Source organism: Echiichthys vipera (genome assembly GCF_963691815.1).
Source record: "Echiichthys vipera genome assembly, chromosome: 8".
Lineage (NCBI taxonomy): Eukaryota > Metazoa > Chordata > Actinopteri > Perciformes > Trachinidae > Echiichthys > Echiichthys vipera.
The window spans coordinates 10,310,331-10,330,257 of NC_139833.1; the positions used below are offsets into that span (position 1 = coordinate 10,310,331).

General features: G+C 41.9%; 1 protein-coding gene across 1 annotated transcript in view; it reads left to right on the forward strand.

Annotated features, from left to right (window-relative positions):
• The first annotated feature begins 17,485 nt into the window (after positions 1-17,485).
• bcam (basal cell adhesion molecule (Lutheran blood group)) overlaps positions 17,486-19,927 on the forward strand; it is a 50,962-nt gene continuing 48,520 nt past the window's right edge. The window contains exon 1 of the mRNA XM_083917585.1: positions 17,486-17,661. Coding sequence (XP_083773711.1) covers positions 17,598-17,661 — 64 coding nt within the window. The 5' untranslated portion in view covers positions 17,486-17,597. The remainder of the gene's footprint in view (positions 17,662-19,927) is intronic.

A 19,927-nucleotide genomic window follows, 5' to 3' on the forward strand; every position in this document is an offset into this window, starting at 1 on the left:
CAAAGGGAGGATGACAGGGCACGGAACAGATGCTGTCTACAAAGCCAGCCGAACTGACTGAATTGCACAGTGTGTCTTCTGTATGTGTGTGTTGGCCCTATTACTTCTATGATGTGGCCGTGCTCGTGTGCGCGCACATTCAGATTAGAGCTTTCAAGTCATTCATACTTTGATGCTGCAGCCCTGCGCTTTCTTCTGCACAGCACAAAAGGGAGACAGCAAGACACCAGTGTGACACCGAATGGCTGTGGAGATAGTTGACACAGTGACAGGCTGAGATATCAGGAAGTGTGTGTTTGTAGCCCTGCGCTTCATCATTTCTCTATCTCTCTCACTGTCCTGCTACCCCGATCTGGCTGTGTCTTTGGGGAGGGAGAGGAAAATCTCCAAAGAAATGCCAAGCAGAGGTGTCTCAAACTGACCAAGCCACGGATTACTTTAACCAACAGAGCAGCCCCAGCTCGCTCATCAGCCCCCAGGATCTAAGAAACCACACTTTCCATCACCCACAGCCCTGACAGCTCAGTTTCCCCTTACACACTGTAGAAATATTTTCAAAGTTCAGTGCATACATGAGAAGATAGGTGAGATCCTCTTCAGCTCGCTCCATTTCCAGTGATTGAATGAGCCAACCTTGCACTCTGTGGTCTTTTGCTGAGTTTCGTGTCATGTTGGATTTACTGTAAACACGAGCGTTTGACTGGAAAGCTTCTCGTCTCAGACTCGTGGCGGAGGCCAGCTGGAGAGAATTGATTCTTGGATATCTCTTAAAGAGTGCTGTTGCAAGGTCATACAAACTACTAAAATATATATGTTGAATATTCTACACCAAAATGAACATCATTTTGGAGTTATAGCAGTGTGATGTCATAAACTCTTTCACCACACTACTCATGACTGCCCCAGACACGTTGCATATTTTAGCCATGTTGGTCATGACTTAAGGGATGGCAGTGGTGGTCGCTCCACCACTTTGATCCAGACTGACATATCTCGACAACTGTTTGATGAATTGCCATGGAATATTGTACTGATGATTATCCCCAAATGATAAATCCTACTGAGTCATCTGAAACACACCAGACTAACACTTAATGAATAAGCTAGGCCTCTGGTGTTGACAAGACACTAGACTAACTTAACTGTTCAAATGAAACGCTGTGTGGGACTAATTCAAAAATGTGTGATTGCAAATGGCAGTTAACCAAAAATTCATAGTGCATATTAACTACTCATCAATGAAGAAAAACACCCAACTGCTGAAGAAACACTGAAAATAAATGGTTGTAGGGGATTACTAAGATCCCGGACGAGCAAAGCCTTGGAACCAGGATGTGCCAACCTCAAGTTTCATTTGCTCTCGCATATACGCCTGCCTCCCTTATATACGTGAGATCTGACGGGCCAATCACAACCGTTGACTGACAGAGAAGCGTCATAGTTACTGAACATAACTGGCAGTCTCAGTCTAACGCAGCTTACCAGACAAATTAAAATCAGATCAAACTCATTCTAGGTAGCGCTGATCAAATATGGATAAATATTATGTTACTGTATTGACTAATTTAGCCTCAAATGTTTTCGCGTTATGTTGTTTCGGTGTATTTCGTTATACAGAGGCATTTTGGTCTGCACTGTTGGTAACGCCCCTTGGAAATTGAAAATGAGAGGTTCCAGACTGATATGCATTTGGAAATAACTCTGGTGATGCCAGGCCACAACAAGCCCTCATTTGTTACAAACGTGGCTCAGGCTTGTAATGAGGTTTACACAAAGTTTTGAAATCCAAATTAATTGAACTAGTGTTATGAAAATAAAGTGGGGTTTGGAGATATGGAAGGAGTCAGTGGTGTTATGCATATATGGATGAGTGGGAGTGTTGTAACTCAATTAATCTACAGGAATGTGGAGGCTATGAGGAGATGTTGACGTTGCCGAACGGACAGGTCTGCTGTCACACTTGTGATCCCCTGACGTCTCCTCTAGCGCCACCATGAGGTAGACATTTGTGTTTCAGAGGGAAATATCTCAGGGGATACATTTTAGGGATCACACTGATCTCCTGACTACTCCTCTAGTGCCCCCAGCAGATAAGAGTTTTCGCTTACCTTGTCAAATATCTCAACATATCTAATACTGACGATGCTTCTTGCTGACTTTGGTAATCCTCTGACTTTTGCATTAGTAATGTCATAATAAAAAATCTAATCTAAAATCCATCATGGTAAGCATTTTACCTGCTAATCACCAACATGCTAGCCTTGTAAGTACAGGCTCACATAGACAATCGCATGGCTGTGGTTTTGTTTCATTCGGCATACTCCAGACAGAGAGAAGCTTTCAGTTAAAAAAGGAAACTTTCTCTGTTTCCTCTCAATCCATGGCCCTCCTACTCCTCCCTCCTCCAATCTAAACAATCCCCCAGACTCTCACTTCATCGCTCTAATGATCTTTTTCTTTCAACCTTCCTATTGTATGCCTGCGTTCCCCCTCTTCCTGTGATCTTCTTTCCCCTGTTACCCTTTATCCCTTGGTACCATTAATACCCTCTTCTCCCTTCCCCCAGCCTTTCCATTCGTGTCATGTTTTGCCCCTACTAAAAAGACCCTACGCTTTTTTTCTTTTACAAATCCCTGCACCTCTTTAAGTCATATCAAATATGTAATCCAATGAACATGATTTTCTGTTTGTATAATCATCAAAGGATGCAGACACATCATGGAAAATAAAAAAGCGGCATATTAGCCAATGTCATGATTTAAATTTTTTTATTGAGAAGTGTCAGAAGAGCATTTGAGAAAAGTGAATTCAGGGTGGATCAGTGCACGTTTAATAACTAACTGTACTGTCATTGTGCTTTTTAAGTAAATCCTAAGAAGCTGTGATTAATTGATGTGGCTGACAAATTTGCCGCAAATGTTGTAAATGTTTCAAACGATAACTTTGTCTGTTATGTAACAATGTACTCACCTAAGATGAGACAAGATCTGGGAACATGGCAACAAAGCTATAGTGACATCAGCGGGGCTGCTTACGTGATCCCATGATCAGACGGGTTGTAAACAAGCCAACAGTCAGTACTGGAGAGTAGTACAAGTACTGATATAAATGATCAGTGAGTAATCTATTCTTCTAGATACTCCCCAAAGGCACTGCACAATATTTCCAAACTCCATGATTTTCAAGTGCAACCCTTGTGTTTGTGTGTTTGTGGCTTCAATGTGATTATCTCGTGACTTTCTGACCCATTTCTCAATTGAATTTTGGGGAGTAACTAGATGAGAGAGAGCTGTAGAGCTGCACAGACTGCACTGTGCCACCACAATGGACAAGATTGGCTGCAGTTACTGTAGATGTTGCTATTTACTGGACCTCCATTCCTGACACCCAACCAGGTACTTGTACTTTACTTGTATAGTACACACACGTGAGAGTGCAAGTGTGTTGGTGGTGCAGGGTCGCCGAGGTTAGGGAACTCATTTCAGGCTGCCGTTGTGTGCTATACTTGTCTCTTACACACAGTGACCTCCGCAGCTCAATCTAATGCCTTCTCCCTCTGGAAAAATTCCAACATGCCCTTATTTTCTATCAACATCCCCACTGTCTTACTACTTCTCCTGCCTGTCTTATTGTATTTTACTTTCCTTTCCACATTCCACCCTACTGTATCTTCTCTTCATTCTAATGGTTTTCCTCGCACTTGTTTTGTTTCCCTAACTAAAAGACTGCTGTGTTCTATTTACCTCCAATACTACTCATTTCAAGCACACGATTGTTTAAAAAAAAAAAGTTTGACCTTGGACTGAGGAAACTTTCAGTCTGTCAAAGGGCTTTTGTTTTTGTATCTTACCTCCCAGAAGAGATAAATCTTGCAATGTTGTCAATGGGCTGCTCTCTTCCTCCTGTGTGTGTGTGTGTGTGTGTGTGTGTGTGTGTGTGTGTGTGTGTGTGTGTGTGTGTGTGTGTGTGTGTGTGTGTGTGTGTGTGTGTGTGTGTGTGTGTGTGTGTGTGTGTGTGTGTGTGTGTGTGTGTGTGTGTGTGTGTGTGTGTGTGTGTGTGTGTGTGTGTGTGTGTGTGTGTGTGTGTGAGAGAGAGAGACAGGGAGAGAGCGAAAATCCTTGACACTCCTGTGCAAATGTGTGCGTGCAAATACAGTGTGACGGAGAGGTGAGGTTGTGTTAGCAGAAATCTTATTAACCGCTGAGCTGCTTTCAAAGCTTTCCTCTTCTTTTTACTCACAGTTCTCTGTCAAAACATCTCCTGAGAAACGACTTCTTCTGCCAGGAATAAGAGTGTTGTTTTTTTCCCTCCAAAACCAGTACAAATGCTGATTTCGCACATTTCCCAAAAGATTACCATTATTTTCCAATTTCACACAACGACTCTGGATACAGAATCTTGCAATTGTGCTGGTTTGTGAGCCGTGATTAGGTGCCGTTCGGGACCTGTTGAATTGTTTATATACAGTCTGTGTTTTGATTCATGACTTCAGGGTGAGGGAGAAGTTCAATTCAATTAAATTATTATTTATAGTGCCAAATCATAACAAAAGTTATCTCAGGACACTTTACAAACTAGGTAAAGACCACACTCTATGACTTATTTATGATAAACAGCGACCAAACACCAAATTTGACTGCCGACAACAGTCGTAGAAACTTACTCTTCCTCCATGGAAATCCAGGGACACGACAGGGACCCATCGTATAAGAGAGCATTTAATTTGATGACCGGGTCCTGCTGTGGCAGAGGTTTGGTACAACATTAGGCTAACATTATGCACTAGCCCCCAGGCCTGCTGAATACGGGCAGGCAGCAAATCACAGGGTCATGCTTCTCTGGGTCCTGATAGAGAAATTGTTCTCCTGGTTTCTCTCCGTCTCATTTTCTCTTCTCATTATTTCATATTTTTTTTATTTTCCATTACACAGTTTTTTCTCCCCCTCTGTCTCCCTCTTTCTCCCATCTGGCTGTTCCAGCTGAGGTCAATACCCACCACTCTGCTGTAGCACCAGGGTACAGGAATCTCATGAATAGCAATGTACCAAATTGACGAGCCCCCTGACATTTGGAAATTGTGTGTAAAAATGAAGTTCATTTCAATATTTTGATTGTAATGTAAAGCGGATCCATCCTGTGACTGTTCATTTCAATCACTTTTCGCTGAAATCAAAAACTCCATTTAAAAACAATCATCCTTTCTCATTTTGCCATCATTTTATGATACTTTTCAGCCGGTGAATGCAGTTTTCTTACTTCTGTTATTTTTCCGTACAATACAAGTGTCCTTCAAATTCCTTTATCATTCAGACACCCTGTGCATGCTCATCAGATGTGTGGTGCATCTCTGCTCTCTGCAGAGTACAATGTAACACACACAGCCGGTCATATCTTTCAGCCACTGTCTGTCGGCCTTTCCAAACCTGCTGAAGTACAAGGTCTGGACATCTCAAAGGTCAGCCTGAGTTTATTCACATGAATCTTGCCTGGTCCATTAGAGCCTGTGTGCGTGTGGGGTTGGGGCATCTTTGTGTCTAACCAAGTACACTTGGAGATGGCCTTTATGTAGTTTTACACCAGTTTGCAGTCCTTCCAGAAGATTATTCCACTTGGTCTGTCTTCTCTTTCTTCTACTTTTGGGGAAAATGACCGTACAGACTTTTTTTTTCTTCATTTTCCCCCACATTTACTCTTACTCTCTTTACTTTGTTTCCGTCTAACTCTGCTTCCTGCATCTTCCCTCTTAGCCCTCATCATATACAGCCACCCATGTTCCGTTTTTCTCTCTACTCAGCTGGTGGGCCAGCCAGGAGGCAGTGCATACCGTTTGAGGAGCGTAATCTGCTCTTTCTCCCCTTCCCATTTCCATTTCAATCCTCTGTTCACAGCTGGAACCAAGGCGCTCTGCATGCAGATGAGCAAGAGTTTACTTTTCCTCGCGTGTACATTCAGACAAGACATAGACAGGAGACAGGGAGTTAGAGAGAGAGAGAGAGAGAGAGAGAGAGAGAGAAGGGCATGAGAGGTAGAAATATTGTGAATTATTATGGGATGAAGCAAAGCAACAGTTGCTGACAGAGGGAACTCATTCAAATTCTACTTCATTGTCATTCAAGCTTACACAAGTGCACAAGGGATGATAGTTTTTCTGGGTCACAATGCCTTCCAAACAAAAACAAGATAAAATGACAAGAAAACGCAGTCCATCAAACAAACGACCAGTTATGCCACAGTCAAAGTAAAACAGAAAGGTACAATGGTGAAACAAAAAGTAAGGCTGGTTGTGTGTAGTGTTGGTTGACCAAGACTTTGTATCACAGTATTTTCATTTTATTTTCATTTTTTGCATGACTGCACCTTATTGTAGGTGTACAGCGGCTCATCCTACTGTCAGGAGTATATGAACACATGCGGTTCGACAGTGTCATTTTGTAAATGTACAATAGTGTTTTGGCCTGTTAAAGGCAGTTAGTTGTGGGTTATTTATTGTGTTAAGTTATAACCCTTAGTAAGGAGAACAGTTACAGTTACAGTATGGTGGTATATATAAGTTCATATCTTAAAGGAAAATTAAAACTAGTTTAATACAGCTGCATAGTTGTGTCAACCAAATACCACACATCGTCATTAAAGTTGTTTTTTTTAGTTATGTTGCTCTCTTAGTGATTCAAACTGTTCATGCTTAAAAATATTTTGATGTGAGCTTGTGTAAATTGAAAATCTGCTTGTTGTAATTAAGCGTAAATTGAAAATTGAAGAATAGTAAATGATGAGGAAAAAGCATGAAGGACATCTTTGTGTTTTGTGTTCTTTGTCATTCAAAGTGTCTAGATGCTTTGAACTTCAACACAACCTTTTTTGAATAATCAATGCTGTACAGAATTACACAAAGCTGACTCACTCCCTGAAAAAGCTGGTCAATTAAACCGAAAACCCAAAAGATTCAGTTTCATATTCTTCCTGCTCATGTGCCCTATGACACATTATGATCAAAGATGATCTGTGTTCATCTCTGCCAGCAGTCAAGTGCTTCGTCATCCTCCCTCATATCCTGACAGCGATGACAAATAGCCGAGAGGTCATCAGGCCAATGTGGATGACATCAGTGGTCACATCAGTCATGTTGGACTGCTGATCTGTAAATATAGAGGATTGCCTTGGACTTGGAGGCAGTCACATGGCCCACCGGCAGCATCCATTATAAGGGGCACAGATACAAACACACACACAAACACACACACACACAAATTGATGTTATTGTTGTGGGACAGTGCTCCTAATGCACTTTGCTCAAGTGCTATGTAGCCAGCCTCTCGAGTTTCACTCAAATTCCATTTATGGGAAAAACCATCTGCTGCCAATTGATTACAAAAACTGATATTGATTTGAACGGGCAAGCTCAGCTGCCGAAGTAATTCACTCATGAGGAAGCAATGAGGTGTGACAAAACATGTTGACCACTTAATATGGCTGTTTAATCTTTAATGGCTTCGACAATCATTGAATCACAATCACTACGATCTTCTCTTAAAATCACAAATACTAAAAAAAAAAGGCATGCCCTCTTTCTCTGTGGGTGAATCAGCCAGATATTAATGTAATTGAAAGTTTTGGCCGGCTCCTCTTGCTCTGCCGCAGCGGTAAGATAAATAGCCTTGCCACCCGAGTAGCTCCCATTGGACGTCGACAACAGAGCTGCATTAAATCTTGTCATGCAAAGATGTCTGCCCAGCTCAGCAGGCCAGGCAAGACAAACTGCAAGGGCCGGTCAGAGGGGGTCCACGGGTTTGCAAGGGCTCACTTTTGCTTTTATTGACAGAAACCGTCTCTTTCGGCCATTTACCTTCTTCTCTTGCCCCGGGTCGATTCGCTGCACTGAAACACATCAGTCTGTCCCTCTCTTTACCTCCATCAATGTACTCACATTATCCCTTTCACTCTCTCTCCACCCTTAAAACATCTGAAAAACCCGCATCTCCTTTCCTGTCCTTTGTCCCCTTTAACAGTGATTATCTCTCCGCACCTTCTGCGGGCTTTCTTTCCAAACGCTGTTATTTTTTGCCCCCTCATCCCTCATTTTCCTTTCCTCTTCTCTCCCCCACTCTCCCTCTTAATGCCCTCCCGTGGAGTCACAGAAGTCTGCATCGACAGCAACACTTGAACATGGTGCCCGCACGTGTGTCACAGTTCCTCAGCCCCCACTGCTCAGTCATTGTGGCTGTAATGCCATAATTACCCCCCATTATGGGTAACAGAGGGGGCAGGTTCAAAGAGAGAGACAGAGAGGGAGGGGAGTGGATGTGAGGAGAGATAGATGGGGGGGGGGGGGGGGATCAGATGGACGGAGAGATGAGTGAAGGACAAGATATTGGAGTTTGACAGAGAGAGTGAGGAAAAGAGGGAAAGATGTTTGGAGACGCTGGTCAGTAGATCAATCGGGTTGGTGTCTCGTTGTGTGTGTGAGAAAGAGACCGTCTGGGATCAGAGGACAGCCTGCTCTTGGCCCCTGCTGTGGCGGAGCTACATCAGTAGAGATGTTAATGGTTCAGGCTTCATTGGACACGCACAGATGGGACCCTCACTCGGGCTACAGCAGACAGGTGGAAAAACAGATCAGGCAGCACTTTTTCAGTCAGGGAGAAGAATATCGTTGGAGCTCATGCACTCAGATAATGAGCTGTTGATATTATTGGGATTGAGAGTTTCTGCAAACAACAGTTCTGGATTAAAAAGCTTCAATATACCTCTTACATGATACAAAATACTAGATCATAGAAATAACAGATAATTGTATCTGTGTCTGGCTGCTGTAATTAAGCATTTCCTTTCACTGGTTCAGAATTTCAGCATTAATATTTAAAGAATAGAACACAGTAGGATCTGTAGCTCTCAATGTGATTCACAATCAATTCATTTCTGTCAGAGCAGGTATTTTTCTAATGCAGAATGTTTCATTTTGGATAGGAAATCCTCACCGTCTTCTTATGAGACTGAAATTCAGCCTAGGGTTATTTAGGAATCTAAGGCAAAAACTAAAATAATCAGTAAAACATAGTTTAAGCGAACGGAACTAGTTTTAGTCCTTTAGCCATAATATATCACTATCAGAAATAAGAGACTAAATTAATTTCCGTCACCTTTCGTGACACTGAATCACAGAAATTAGACTTGACATTCAAGAAGATGGCGCTATGCTGGAATTGCTTCACATCGGACATTAAGGTACCTAAAGATTTAACATTAAGTCCACTCCTACACAGTTCTCCAACCAAATTAAAAATACCGTAAACTCAAAAAGTAGGAACTAAGATTAAATGAAAACTAAACATTTGACTGCTAAGTGGTTACACAAGCATAGACTGTATGTGCATATTAGAGAATGCCCACTGTAAGTTTAGGTTGCAGGATAACATTGCTTCAGGTCACATCAGAAAACCCACCCAGATAGCGTAAACACGCAAATAAGAATGTGCTGCTCATACGTAACTACTCTATTTCAGTTTGACAGAGATGGTAACACATTCATATGCCTATTGTAACTCCCGGGGCAGACGCAGAGAAAATGCAATTGCCTGCAATTCATTCTGTGGTGAAGGATGATTAATATTCTATAAAATGGTTTATGTATTCATATTCAAAGCCAGCGGGTTTGAGTGCGGAGACGACGCCAACGTTGAGTTGGTGTAGGAGCGATAAAGTCCACACAGCCCAGCAGGCATGGTGTGTGCGTGTGTGTGTGTGTGTGTGTGTGTGCGTGTGCGTGCGTGCGTGTGTGTGTGTGTGTGTGTGTGCGTGCGTTTGTAAGCAACAGAAAGTGCAGTGCAGAAATGTCGAAGACTTTGAAGGCAAAGAGCTGATTCCCAATTAATTTTCCTCTGAAAGCTACATTTACATGCTATAAAGAAAAAGACGTCTGAAGAAAAGCCAGCTGCAGTTCAAGAGCATAAAAGAGTAAGCTGCATAAAAAAGTACAAAATATATTCATTTGGAGTTTTGTAGGAAAGTCATATTTATATGTTCTTGAAACTCATTAAACTGTTGATCCTTTTACTTTTTACAGTTTTTCAAGTAAGCTTCCATGTGTAATTTCATGTGTTCAAAATATAATAAAAACACTAATAAGGAATAAAGCAATAAGATCAGAATTAATTTGTGCACCCAACACGCCTTGAAATTAAATAGTGAACTGGGTATTAAGATTGAATTTAAAATAGCCACTTGTTGTGTTAGAAAATGATGCTTATATAAGTCTGCCTCTTAATGATGTTCATTGTAGATACTCAGTTTTCTCTCTTGAGTGTCTTTAAGGAAAATTCCTCCCCGAAATTGAGTTGACGCCGTGCTCGTCTGGTGATTTTGAAAAGCATAAAGTCAATGTTTAAATTTGTAGTTATCTGATTCATTAGGCTTCTAATCACAGCATCACAAATTACATTTTAGTCCAGTAATAGTGGGACATGAGCCTCCAGATGAATAGAGCATAAGTCAGTTGTAGTAACTGTATTTAGGTTAACTGACAGAGAGCAAGCAGGGAGGTAATCAATAACAGTAAAAATACCTGAAAATCTCTTTGATTTGTGTATTAAAATGTATGTCAAACTGTTGTGACACTGCTGTAAAAAACAAAAAAAACAACACACAAATAAAACATGCGAAACACTTTGTAAGTCTTTGAAGAAAAGCAAGACAACAAAGGTGATTTCAGTGTATTATAACTGTATCCCTCCTGGGCCTCGCCTTACAAAGAATAAAGACCTTTTTTGAATAGGAACAAATAGAATTATAAAACACATTATTTGTGCTGTGCTGAAACCGATATTCTGCGAGGGAACAGCTCAATGACAATGAATTAGTGAGTGACTTAAGGGGATCAGACAATTTCTGTTCAAGATGTTAGGCTACATGAGTTTTATTGGAATGTAGGGCTTACAGCTGTGATTCAGAAAAGGTCCCCATATCCCAGTTTAATCATGGCTTTTGTCATAGTGTTGCAGGAGTGGTTTCATTATTCATTTTCTGTGCAGCAGCTCTATGATTTGACTGTAGATTACATTATACTCTCCACCTGCTCTCCTTGTCAGTTTAAGACGAGGAGCTCAAGCCAACACATTAAAACTGAACCATAGAGTACTGTAGAAAGAGTGTAAACATATATTCTCTCGGCCGGATTTCCCTGTTTAAACCCATGAAAACTCAATTAGATGATCACGTTGTTTCCTGTTGAATGTGACCCAGTTCTTGAGAACTGTGCTGCCAGTATTTGACCACGCAGATGACCTTTATGATGCCGTGACCCGCTCCATATAGACACGGAGGCGGAGGTATGTGACTCCCATATTGTGCGGCACCATTTCCTGTAGCTTGGCCCTGTGTGTAGTGAGCATGACAGATTCCCCTCCCACTCAGTAACTGCGAGAGTGGGTGGCACTGTGCCTGGCACCCAGTCAGGCACAACCCTCTGTGATAGACACAAACACACATCACAATATATGGTCCCGGTGAAACTCTTCAGGGGACATAAACATAGAGAAGCAGCTCATTTAATCCTGTTATGACCGACACACAAATGCACACTGCCTGGAGAGCAAAAAAAGCTTCGTACTAACGAGTGTTGCGCACAGTGTGTGTGATCCAATCTATTACTTCTGAAGCAGGTAAAACCAGTGGGATAGAAAACAGATAGTGATGTTAGGATGAATCATAATGATTCATTCATTTTAGCGACTCTATTGATCATCAGAGCCAATTGGCAGCAATTGTAAGCTATCCGCATAACACAAAGCGTCGACTTCCCAGAGAATAGTTACATCACTGCACGGATCCTGCACTGTGACTCACATTCCAATATGTATCAGTGCCTGGAAAACAGCTGTGTGATTGTCTGTAGCTCAAGCCAAGAGAAGGAAGGAGACCGAATGAGGAGCCTGCAGGGGGAGTGGAAGGCGGGGTAGTAAAGATATATGGAGAGATTAGAGTGGACAGAGACGGAGGGCACGTATAGAAAGAGAGACCAAATAAGTGAAACAAAGGAATAGATCAAAGAATCCTGGTGACGTGAAGGATGAAGCTTTGGCACATCCTGCATTCATTCTTGCCTGCAAAGCTGGGGCCTGACATCAGAATTCACACAAGATTACAGCTACCTTCACTTTCTAGCTCTTCCACAGTTTTTTTCTTTTCTTTTTTTCTCTCTCCCTTCCTATACTTCGCTATTTTTCCCTGAGGCTGTGTGTTACCCATCCTCTGACTTTGGAATTAAAGTTCTCCCCTCCTCCACTTCTAATCTGTTCTCTTCATTATTCTTTCATTACCCATCTCTGGTCCCTTTGTAGTGCCTCCATGTTTCTGTTTCTCTTTATCCCCTTGCTTTAGGCTGACGTGTCAAATATTCTCCCTGTCAGGTAGCCTAATTTTTGACATGGGGTGGGGGTGGTGTATCACATAAAACAAGGGACTATAAAGTGGGCTGTCAGATTTATGTTTTGCAAGGTGTGACAATTTGCCTAAAAGGACCTTCAACTATTGTTATACTGTACAACTGCATGATTGTATTGCTCTTGAAGTCTAAAAATGTTGGCAAGTCTCAGTGCTAGCACATTTTGCATTTATACAAGGATTTTAAGGATTTGTTTTCTTTCTTTTTAAAGGTTTTGATTTGAATAGCATTATTTATTTGACCTTTTATGTGCTCTATGAGTCTGTTTACTCCTGAGTACATACAATATCCAACACTCTCTAATATGCAAACCACCTATCTTATGTATTGTCGTTAAAGTGTTGGTCCTGGCCCTGTGTATGTTGTTTATTTGCAGCTGTACTTAGCACTTTTAGCCCATGACAAATTTCCTTCGAGACAATAAGGTTTATCTTATCTTATATTATATTATACAGTTTTAGCAACCATGCATTTTGAAATGCCATGAAAGAACTGTATAAAAACTGACTCTGACTTTGGCAGTGTGTATCATTAAGTCGGTTGGTAAGTTCACCTGTCTCAGAGGCTTTGAGTGCAGTGTCTTAAAAGCTATTACATGGATTCCCATGTAATTTGGTACAGAGATTAATGCCCCCATGGGGGTGAATTGTAATACTTTGGGATCTCTTAAAGCGTAACGCTGCTGATTTAACACATCAAAGTCTGTTTGCATGTCGTGGGGAATACTACTGAATATGTGAAAGAAGTTGCTTTTGTGGCTTCTGAGGAAGATGCTTGAAATCTGACATTGCTACATTGAGGGAGTCAATTTGAATTGTGGGCAATGTAGGTGCCATGTTTTAACAAGGAAGAAAAATGTGAGGAATAACTTGCTACATTGATTTCCATTATTTTTTTCTCCCCTCAAAACAGCCCATCTTGAGTCTGACAATGTCCTAAGAGTGCAATGCTAAACTGGACGCTCACGCTTTTAACCTTATTATTTAGTGCAATTATCAGGTCAAAAGTGTTCAGCGTCCAAATGGCTGAAAAATAAAACGACATTTCTGCAAGCCTTAGTTGTATTTTGTGTAGGAAATTAGTAAATGTTAGCAAGCAAACCTGCTAAACTAGGATGGGGAACACTGTACTTAAAAGCTTTGTATGCATGCTTTGCTTCTACAGTGTAAATCAGGCTTGGTTGTTCGAGTGGACTCTTAAAGCAGCGGACATATTCAAGGACTTTTGTTTAGGAGCCAAAAAGTTCTGAGGAATGTCTCTATGGAGTGGAAGATGGGGGCTGTATTACTCATTTTTATAAATTGGGCACCTGAAAGCAGGCATTAATTAGGCCCATGGTGCTGAAAAGATGCCTGGAGCTGATTGTCAAACTTCAGGTTGAGGAGGAAAACTCGAGATTCCATCCTGGTTATGGAAAAGTGGAGCAGCATTAATTTCCTCCAAGGATACCGAAGGTTCATGGGAGTTCAACACCCACATCTATTTGTGTTTTGTGGACTTGAAGAAGGCTTATGAACATGTTCCCGTGGGTCTCTTCTGGGGGAAAATTGTGGGAATATGGGATTGCTGTGTGACACGGCCATTGATATAAGCTATGTGGTCTTTATATAACCAGAAAGAACTGTGGCCACAAGACAGTCAAGGTCATTCTCTGTAGTTATTGGGACCAAGGTTGTGTCTTAGCACTAACTCAGTTATTAATAAAAAGGAATCTCCAGCTGAGGAGTTGGGAATGTCCTGTTTGGTGATCAGTATTGTTTCTCTGGTATTTGGTGGTAATGCATTCTGATGGTTTACATCGGACAGTGACCTTTAAGCCTACTTCAGACCAAAGATAATGAGATTGTTGCTACAGCTGCATTTCTAGTACTGACGAAACAACGAAAATACTGTTTTATTTCCCTGATGCACTTTGTTCTCGATTACGGCGCTCCCTCTCCTTGTTTATTGTATAGCTTGCTCGAGCCTCTGTCTAAAATTGCCATTTCAGCCAGGTCACATTTTGTAAGTGACTTGTCCAGCAGACTTTGCTATTACTTAATTGGCTGTTGAAACATGTGACGTGTCTTACGTTCTAAAACCAGCTGCTGGTGACTTGACAAGCGGAGTCACAAGCGACAGCATCAGCCACTTTAAGTCCCGATGAAATGGGTCAGTTCACACCGCTGACACTTTTACCTGCAACATTCTTAAACTGTTTTATTTTTGGTCTGAACTCGGCTTTAGGGATACAAATGGATTGTGGGAGCATAAGCACCTCCACTCTGCTGGAAAATGGTGGATGGCCACTTTTGCTGTCCTTAGTGAATGAGCTAACTGATTCAAGGGGCTCAAATGAGGCTAGAAAAGACATCCAGAGGGTGCTTGGAGTAGGAAGGGTTCTCTGTTGTGTAATAAGGAGTTAAGGATGCCCTCTGTATAGAGGTATTCTATGCATGTCTGTTTGGGAGGTAACCCAGAAACCCCTGGAAGGAGGACCTGGCCAGGGAATACACCGAGCTCCTTGTGGGGAGCTGTAGGACATGGCTGGGGTGACATATATTGCAATGAGCTGCATAGTGGGTTGATTGAAGAGTGAATTCAAATATTCATCACGTATTATTGGCAATATTCAGAGGCAAACGGCTACAGGCTTGTGCTTATAAAAAAACTCGAAATTCAGGAATGGTATTATTTGGCAATTTGCATAATATGCACCATAGTATGAACGTTATGATTACTTTTGTTTTTACGCAGAGTGAGCCTACTGTTGAAGACATACAATCTTTATGCCAAGTGGGGCACATGGTTCTGAAATAATAGCATTTGAACAGCGCTCTGCACTCTGGATTATGTCGAGGAGCACAAAACACAGTGTGTCTGAAGACGGATGACAACCCTGTTATTTTAAAACTACTCTTGTCTGACACCACTTTTACAAATCGGGTACAGGGCTACCTCCTCGGGATGTTCAAGCCCACCTGTGCTCCACCTTTGCTCCACCTGTTGGTAACTAAACAAGCTGAACTCATTAGACAACAATAATCTTCATCAAATACTATGCTTTCTTCCTCTTTATTCTACCTTTCCTGCCTCTCTTTCCCCTTCTAAATTAATCACACTGTCTTCATATACACTTTTCAATCCTCATTTCCTGGTACTTTTACTGTCGTTTACTGTGTTCCATTCTACCATCCTCATGCTCCTCTCCTCCCCCTGCAGCTCCATTAGGTAATAAGCCAATACAGTAAATCACAGCCGCGGCTACTGTACTGTATGACTAAAAGACCTTACGTAAGAATGCAGCATGATACAGGTCTAATGAAAGGCAGTGTGCCGGGTTACGCAGCGGTGAGTCCTTCACCATAGGACAGAAGACTTGTTAGTGGATCTCATGTCTCTACAGCATGGAGAGATGATTATGACTGGGTCGATATCAGGGATGAGTGGCCGTATTGATGTGAGATAATCAGTGAGAAGTTTTTTTTTCCTTCCTGCTGTCATTGCTGAGAAAAAAACAAGGGAGATTCGGAGAAGGAAACTGTGTGAGGGTAGAATAGCTGCCAATGCCCTGTCGAACTCTGTGTCATCTTTATGTTTGAAACGTGTGTGTGTGTGTGTGTGTGTGTGTGTGTGTGTGTATATACACTGCAGTGGAGCAAGTATTCCCTCTCATATTCAAAACGGGGCTGAGAAAATATTAACCAGCTGTTTTGGACCAACTATGTTTGGAATGTGTCTTTGAATGCAACTGCTCTGCCCGGGACTATTATTACCTGCAGGGTGTGCCGATTATTGAGTGCTACTCCACAGTAAACTAGTCCCCAGTAGAAAGAAACAAGTAGATAGATGTTTGTGTTGTGCACTTAGATGGACAGTGGTTCCATTTAGCCATCTTATAGGAGATTGACATGTATTTATTCTTTCCAGCTGCTAGTTTATTGGATTTGGACTAATTCAACGTCATAGCTCAGACAATAGCCACTCCAAGCACTCAGACTGGCATTATAGCATTGTGGATAAGCCACTTAACCCCTCATGATAACTGTATATTGGAACTGTAAATACCTTGTACCATACTCTGTAAATACCCAAACTGAATCTGAAGAGATTAGATGTCTAGGAATGAATGGTATGTCTGTCATTGCCAGACGGTTGAGCCCACTCCTAGAAATGGCCTCCAGTTGTTTTGAAAATGAAAATCATAATTTGAGACAAATGCAGTGTTAAAGGTCAAACCAGGGCAGGAAATTTGTCTGTGGAAAAAAGCAGCTAAAGAAAAGGTGATTGTTTTTCCACCAAATTAGTTTTGGGATGAGATCCAAGACCTTTGAATGATGAGTAGTAACCTGCCAGATTCATTTATAGCCTTTGGCTAAAGTGGATGAAAATAACTTCCCAAGTCATTTAGCAAAATTGCGTCTTTTGCCTGTTCTCACTTAATCAATGATTAATTGTTCTTCAGCCTATTTTATTAAGGTTAATATGAGTTTTTTCCCCCAATGCCCCATTACCTCCTTAACTTCCAAGGAATAAAACAAATTAAATTAGCTGATAATACTCTAAACTAATCATAAAAGAACTAATGCTCTGGGCAAATGGGGACAAATATTGGTATGCTGCTATATTAAGTGAGCTTATACATAGTTTTACTGTAAAATATAATTATATATATATATATAAATAAATATATAAATATATAAATATAATACCCTGATGAAACTTTAATTTTTTTGTATGAAGGGTACGTTTTGGTGTTGCAAGCCTCATGATAAAATCCCTTTTAACTTGCTTTAAAGAAATCCGGCGGGCCCCAGTGGACCTACGCGATTAGTCAAGCAGGTCTTTTCACTGCAAGTGAGGTGGAGAGAGGGACAGAGGGAGAGAGGGAGAGAGGGGGGGAGAGAGAGGGAGAGAGAGGGAGGAGGGGTTGCATTGGGAGGAGGGGGGGATCACCTTTTGTGCAAATATATCAACCAACAAGAAGACTGCCACCAGCATCAGATTTCTGAGAGAGAGAGAGAGAGAGAGAGGGAGAGAGAGAGAGAGAGAGAGAGAGAGAGAGGTTAGAAATCTTTGGAGCATTGAAAGAAGAAGGAGGACTCGCCGCTGCCAGATTTCCACACTCTGCAAACCAAAAACAAAGTGAATACTTTTCGTTGAAAAAGTTAGAAAAGCGGCCATGGACGGGACAACATTTGGACGCACGTCGCTCTTGTGCACCTTGCTGCTCTGGGCATTTCAAGGTAAGTCTCTTTCATACTTCCCGCTAGCTTTTTTCTTTTTCTTTTTAAAGAAAGACATTTTTAAAGAATACCCTCTCTAAAAGAAACTTCAGAATGCGTTGGAAACGGCACGGGTCAGTTTTTTCGTGGCTTCAGGCTGCAGATTTCTTTCTTTCCTCTTTTCCCGAGTTGAGAGGTCCGCTGCTCTCAGGACAGACCTGTCGCTACATGCCGCAGTCAGAAGTGGCTCGTTGTTCCGCTCAAACACTTTGTAGTTTATGTTTGCTCTTGGCCCGTGTTGTTGGCAAGTGTTGATCAACCTGTAACCGGCTGCGCCAGAACACGCCGATAGCAGGTGGAAAACCGGATTCATCCCGGAATCGACATGTATCGAACAGGTCCGTTTGTTTAAACAGAAGCGGAACTGGTCAAAAGAACACATGCGGCGGTGGCCGACAGGTTGCGCAGCCTCGGCGCACAGCCTATCTACACTCATGGATGTTTTAAGGGTTAATGGTGTCTCTTTGTAGTTGTGCGGTAAGTCTCAGCTCCGCACTTGAGCGCACTTAGAGCAAAGGGCTGCGGCTCACCGTTCCCTCCGGACACCGCTGCCAATCCAATATAGCCCAATACCCAACAGTACACCTACAGTGCAGCCACAATGCAACATAAAATGAGAAAATTATAATTTTAATGTGTAAAGCATATATATATTTAATGATAAATTACCAAATAGAAGCTTTGACAAATTGTTTTGGCTATCACAAATATTTGCTTCCCTTAGAGTAAGAGATGTTGAGCTTTTATTTTGAAGACCGTGAAGTAGCCTGTCTGATCCGTGCTCATACTGTATGTCTGGCTGCTGGGTGCAGTTTCCAGCACTTTGATGTCTGATCTGCGGGATTTGCGTCTCTTCTGCTGGCAGCGCGCCTCCCCCTCAGCACCCCTGGGTGCTGCCAGAGAGACTAAGCCAATTTAAATCCAACTTGACTTTGGCCTCATATGATCTAAGTCAAAGAAAAGTTTTTGATTACTGACCAAAGCCAAGCATATATCCATTTATGGAGCTGATGTGGTGCTCTGCAAGTTTATTAATGACCTTGTTTTACATTTGCCATGGAGATTTATCTCACATGTTCTCCCTCTGACTGTCCATAACGATTTACAGCAGTGAAATTATGGTTGTACTGTGCTGTCAAAACCTCTTTTAGTGCCACAATATTAAAGTTCTCTATGTCCTTTAAATAATGGATTACTTGTTTACTTCAAAATATGTGTTACGGCCTTCTCTCTCTCTCTCTCTCTCTCTCTCTCTCTCTCTCTCTCTCTCTCTCTCCCTCTCTCTCTCTCTCTCTCTCTCTCTGTGTGTGTGTGTGTGTGTAAAAAAGTTGCTAAAATGCTTCGTGGGCATTTTGAGAAAGTTATATCTAATTCCTTGCCTATATGCAGGCAGCCTGGGGTGGTTTGAAGCAGGATGAGAAAAAGGGCGGGGCTGGAGTGCTGGGCGCTCCCCTCTCTCTATGCTCTCTAGCTTTTTCGCTCTCACTGCTTACTGCATCTTTTTACATTTCTCATTGCTTTTGCAAGGCCATTTCTTTTCATTTTATACAAAACAGCGCTCTTTGTGGTATATCAGCATCCACTTCCAAGTTTACCTGGTTCCACTCCCCGGATCTCCTTTAATGACTGCCTCCTCTCTTGCCTCGGAGACAGTTGTTGCGCTTTACCGTCTGTCTGTCCTTCATGGAGCCTTTTAACAGGCGCCTACTAAAGTGCCCTGTAATTGTTAGACACAGTGTAGATCCAACATCTCTCTGTACAGCTGTGGTGCATTGAGTTAAAGGTGATGCTCCAGGTGTTGAGTCCCCCCTCATCCCACCCATGCTGCTCTAGTCTGAGCGAAGGAAAATTAATATTTCACTGTTAGATAAAAATGTTGTTTTCCTCTAAGAGAGAATGCCAAATCCCTCTGTGACTGAAGTCTCTTCCCTTCACTCTCTCTAGCATAGTTTTGTCTAATAATAGCAGCTCATGTTGGGTCTCACTGGGATTCAGTCACACAGACCTACATTCTCACCATTTCTGGCCCCACACTGGCTACTTCCAACTATGTCAGTTCTGAGCATAGAACGGTACTAAATAGTCCCGCTGGACACGTAACACTCAAGATGTGTCATCTCCTGTATGTGTGAAGACATATTTCAGACATATATTTCTAAGCATGTATGCCGGTATTTATGTATGTAGTTGTGACACATGTGTATGTGTTGTATGACAGTCTGGGGGC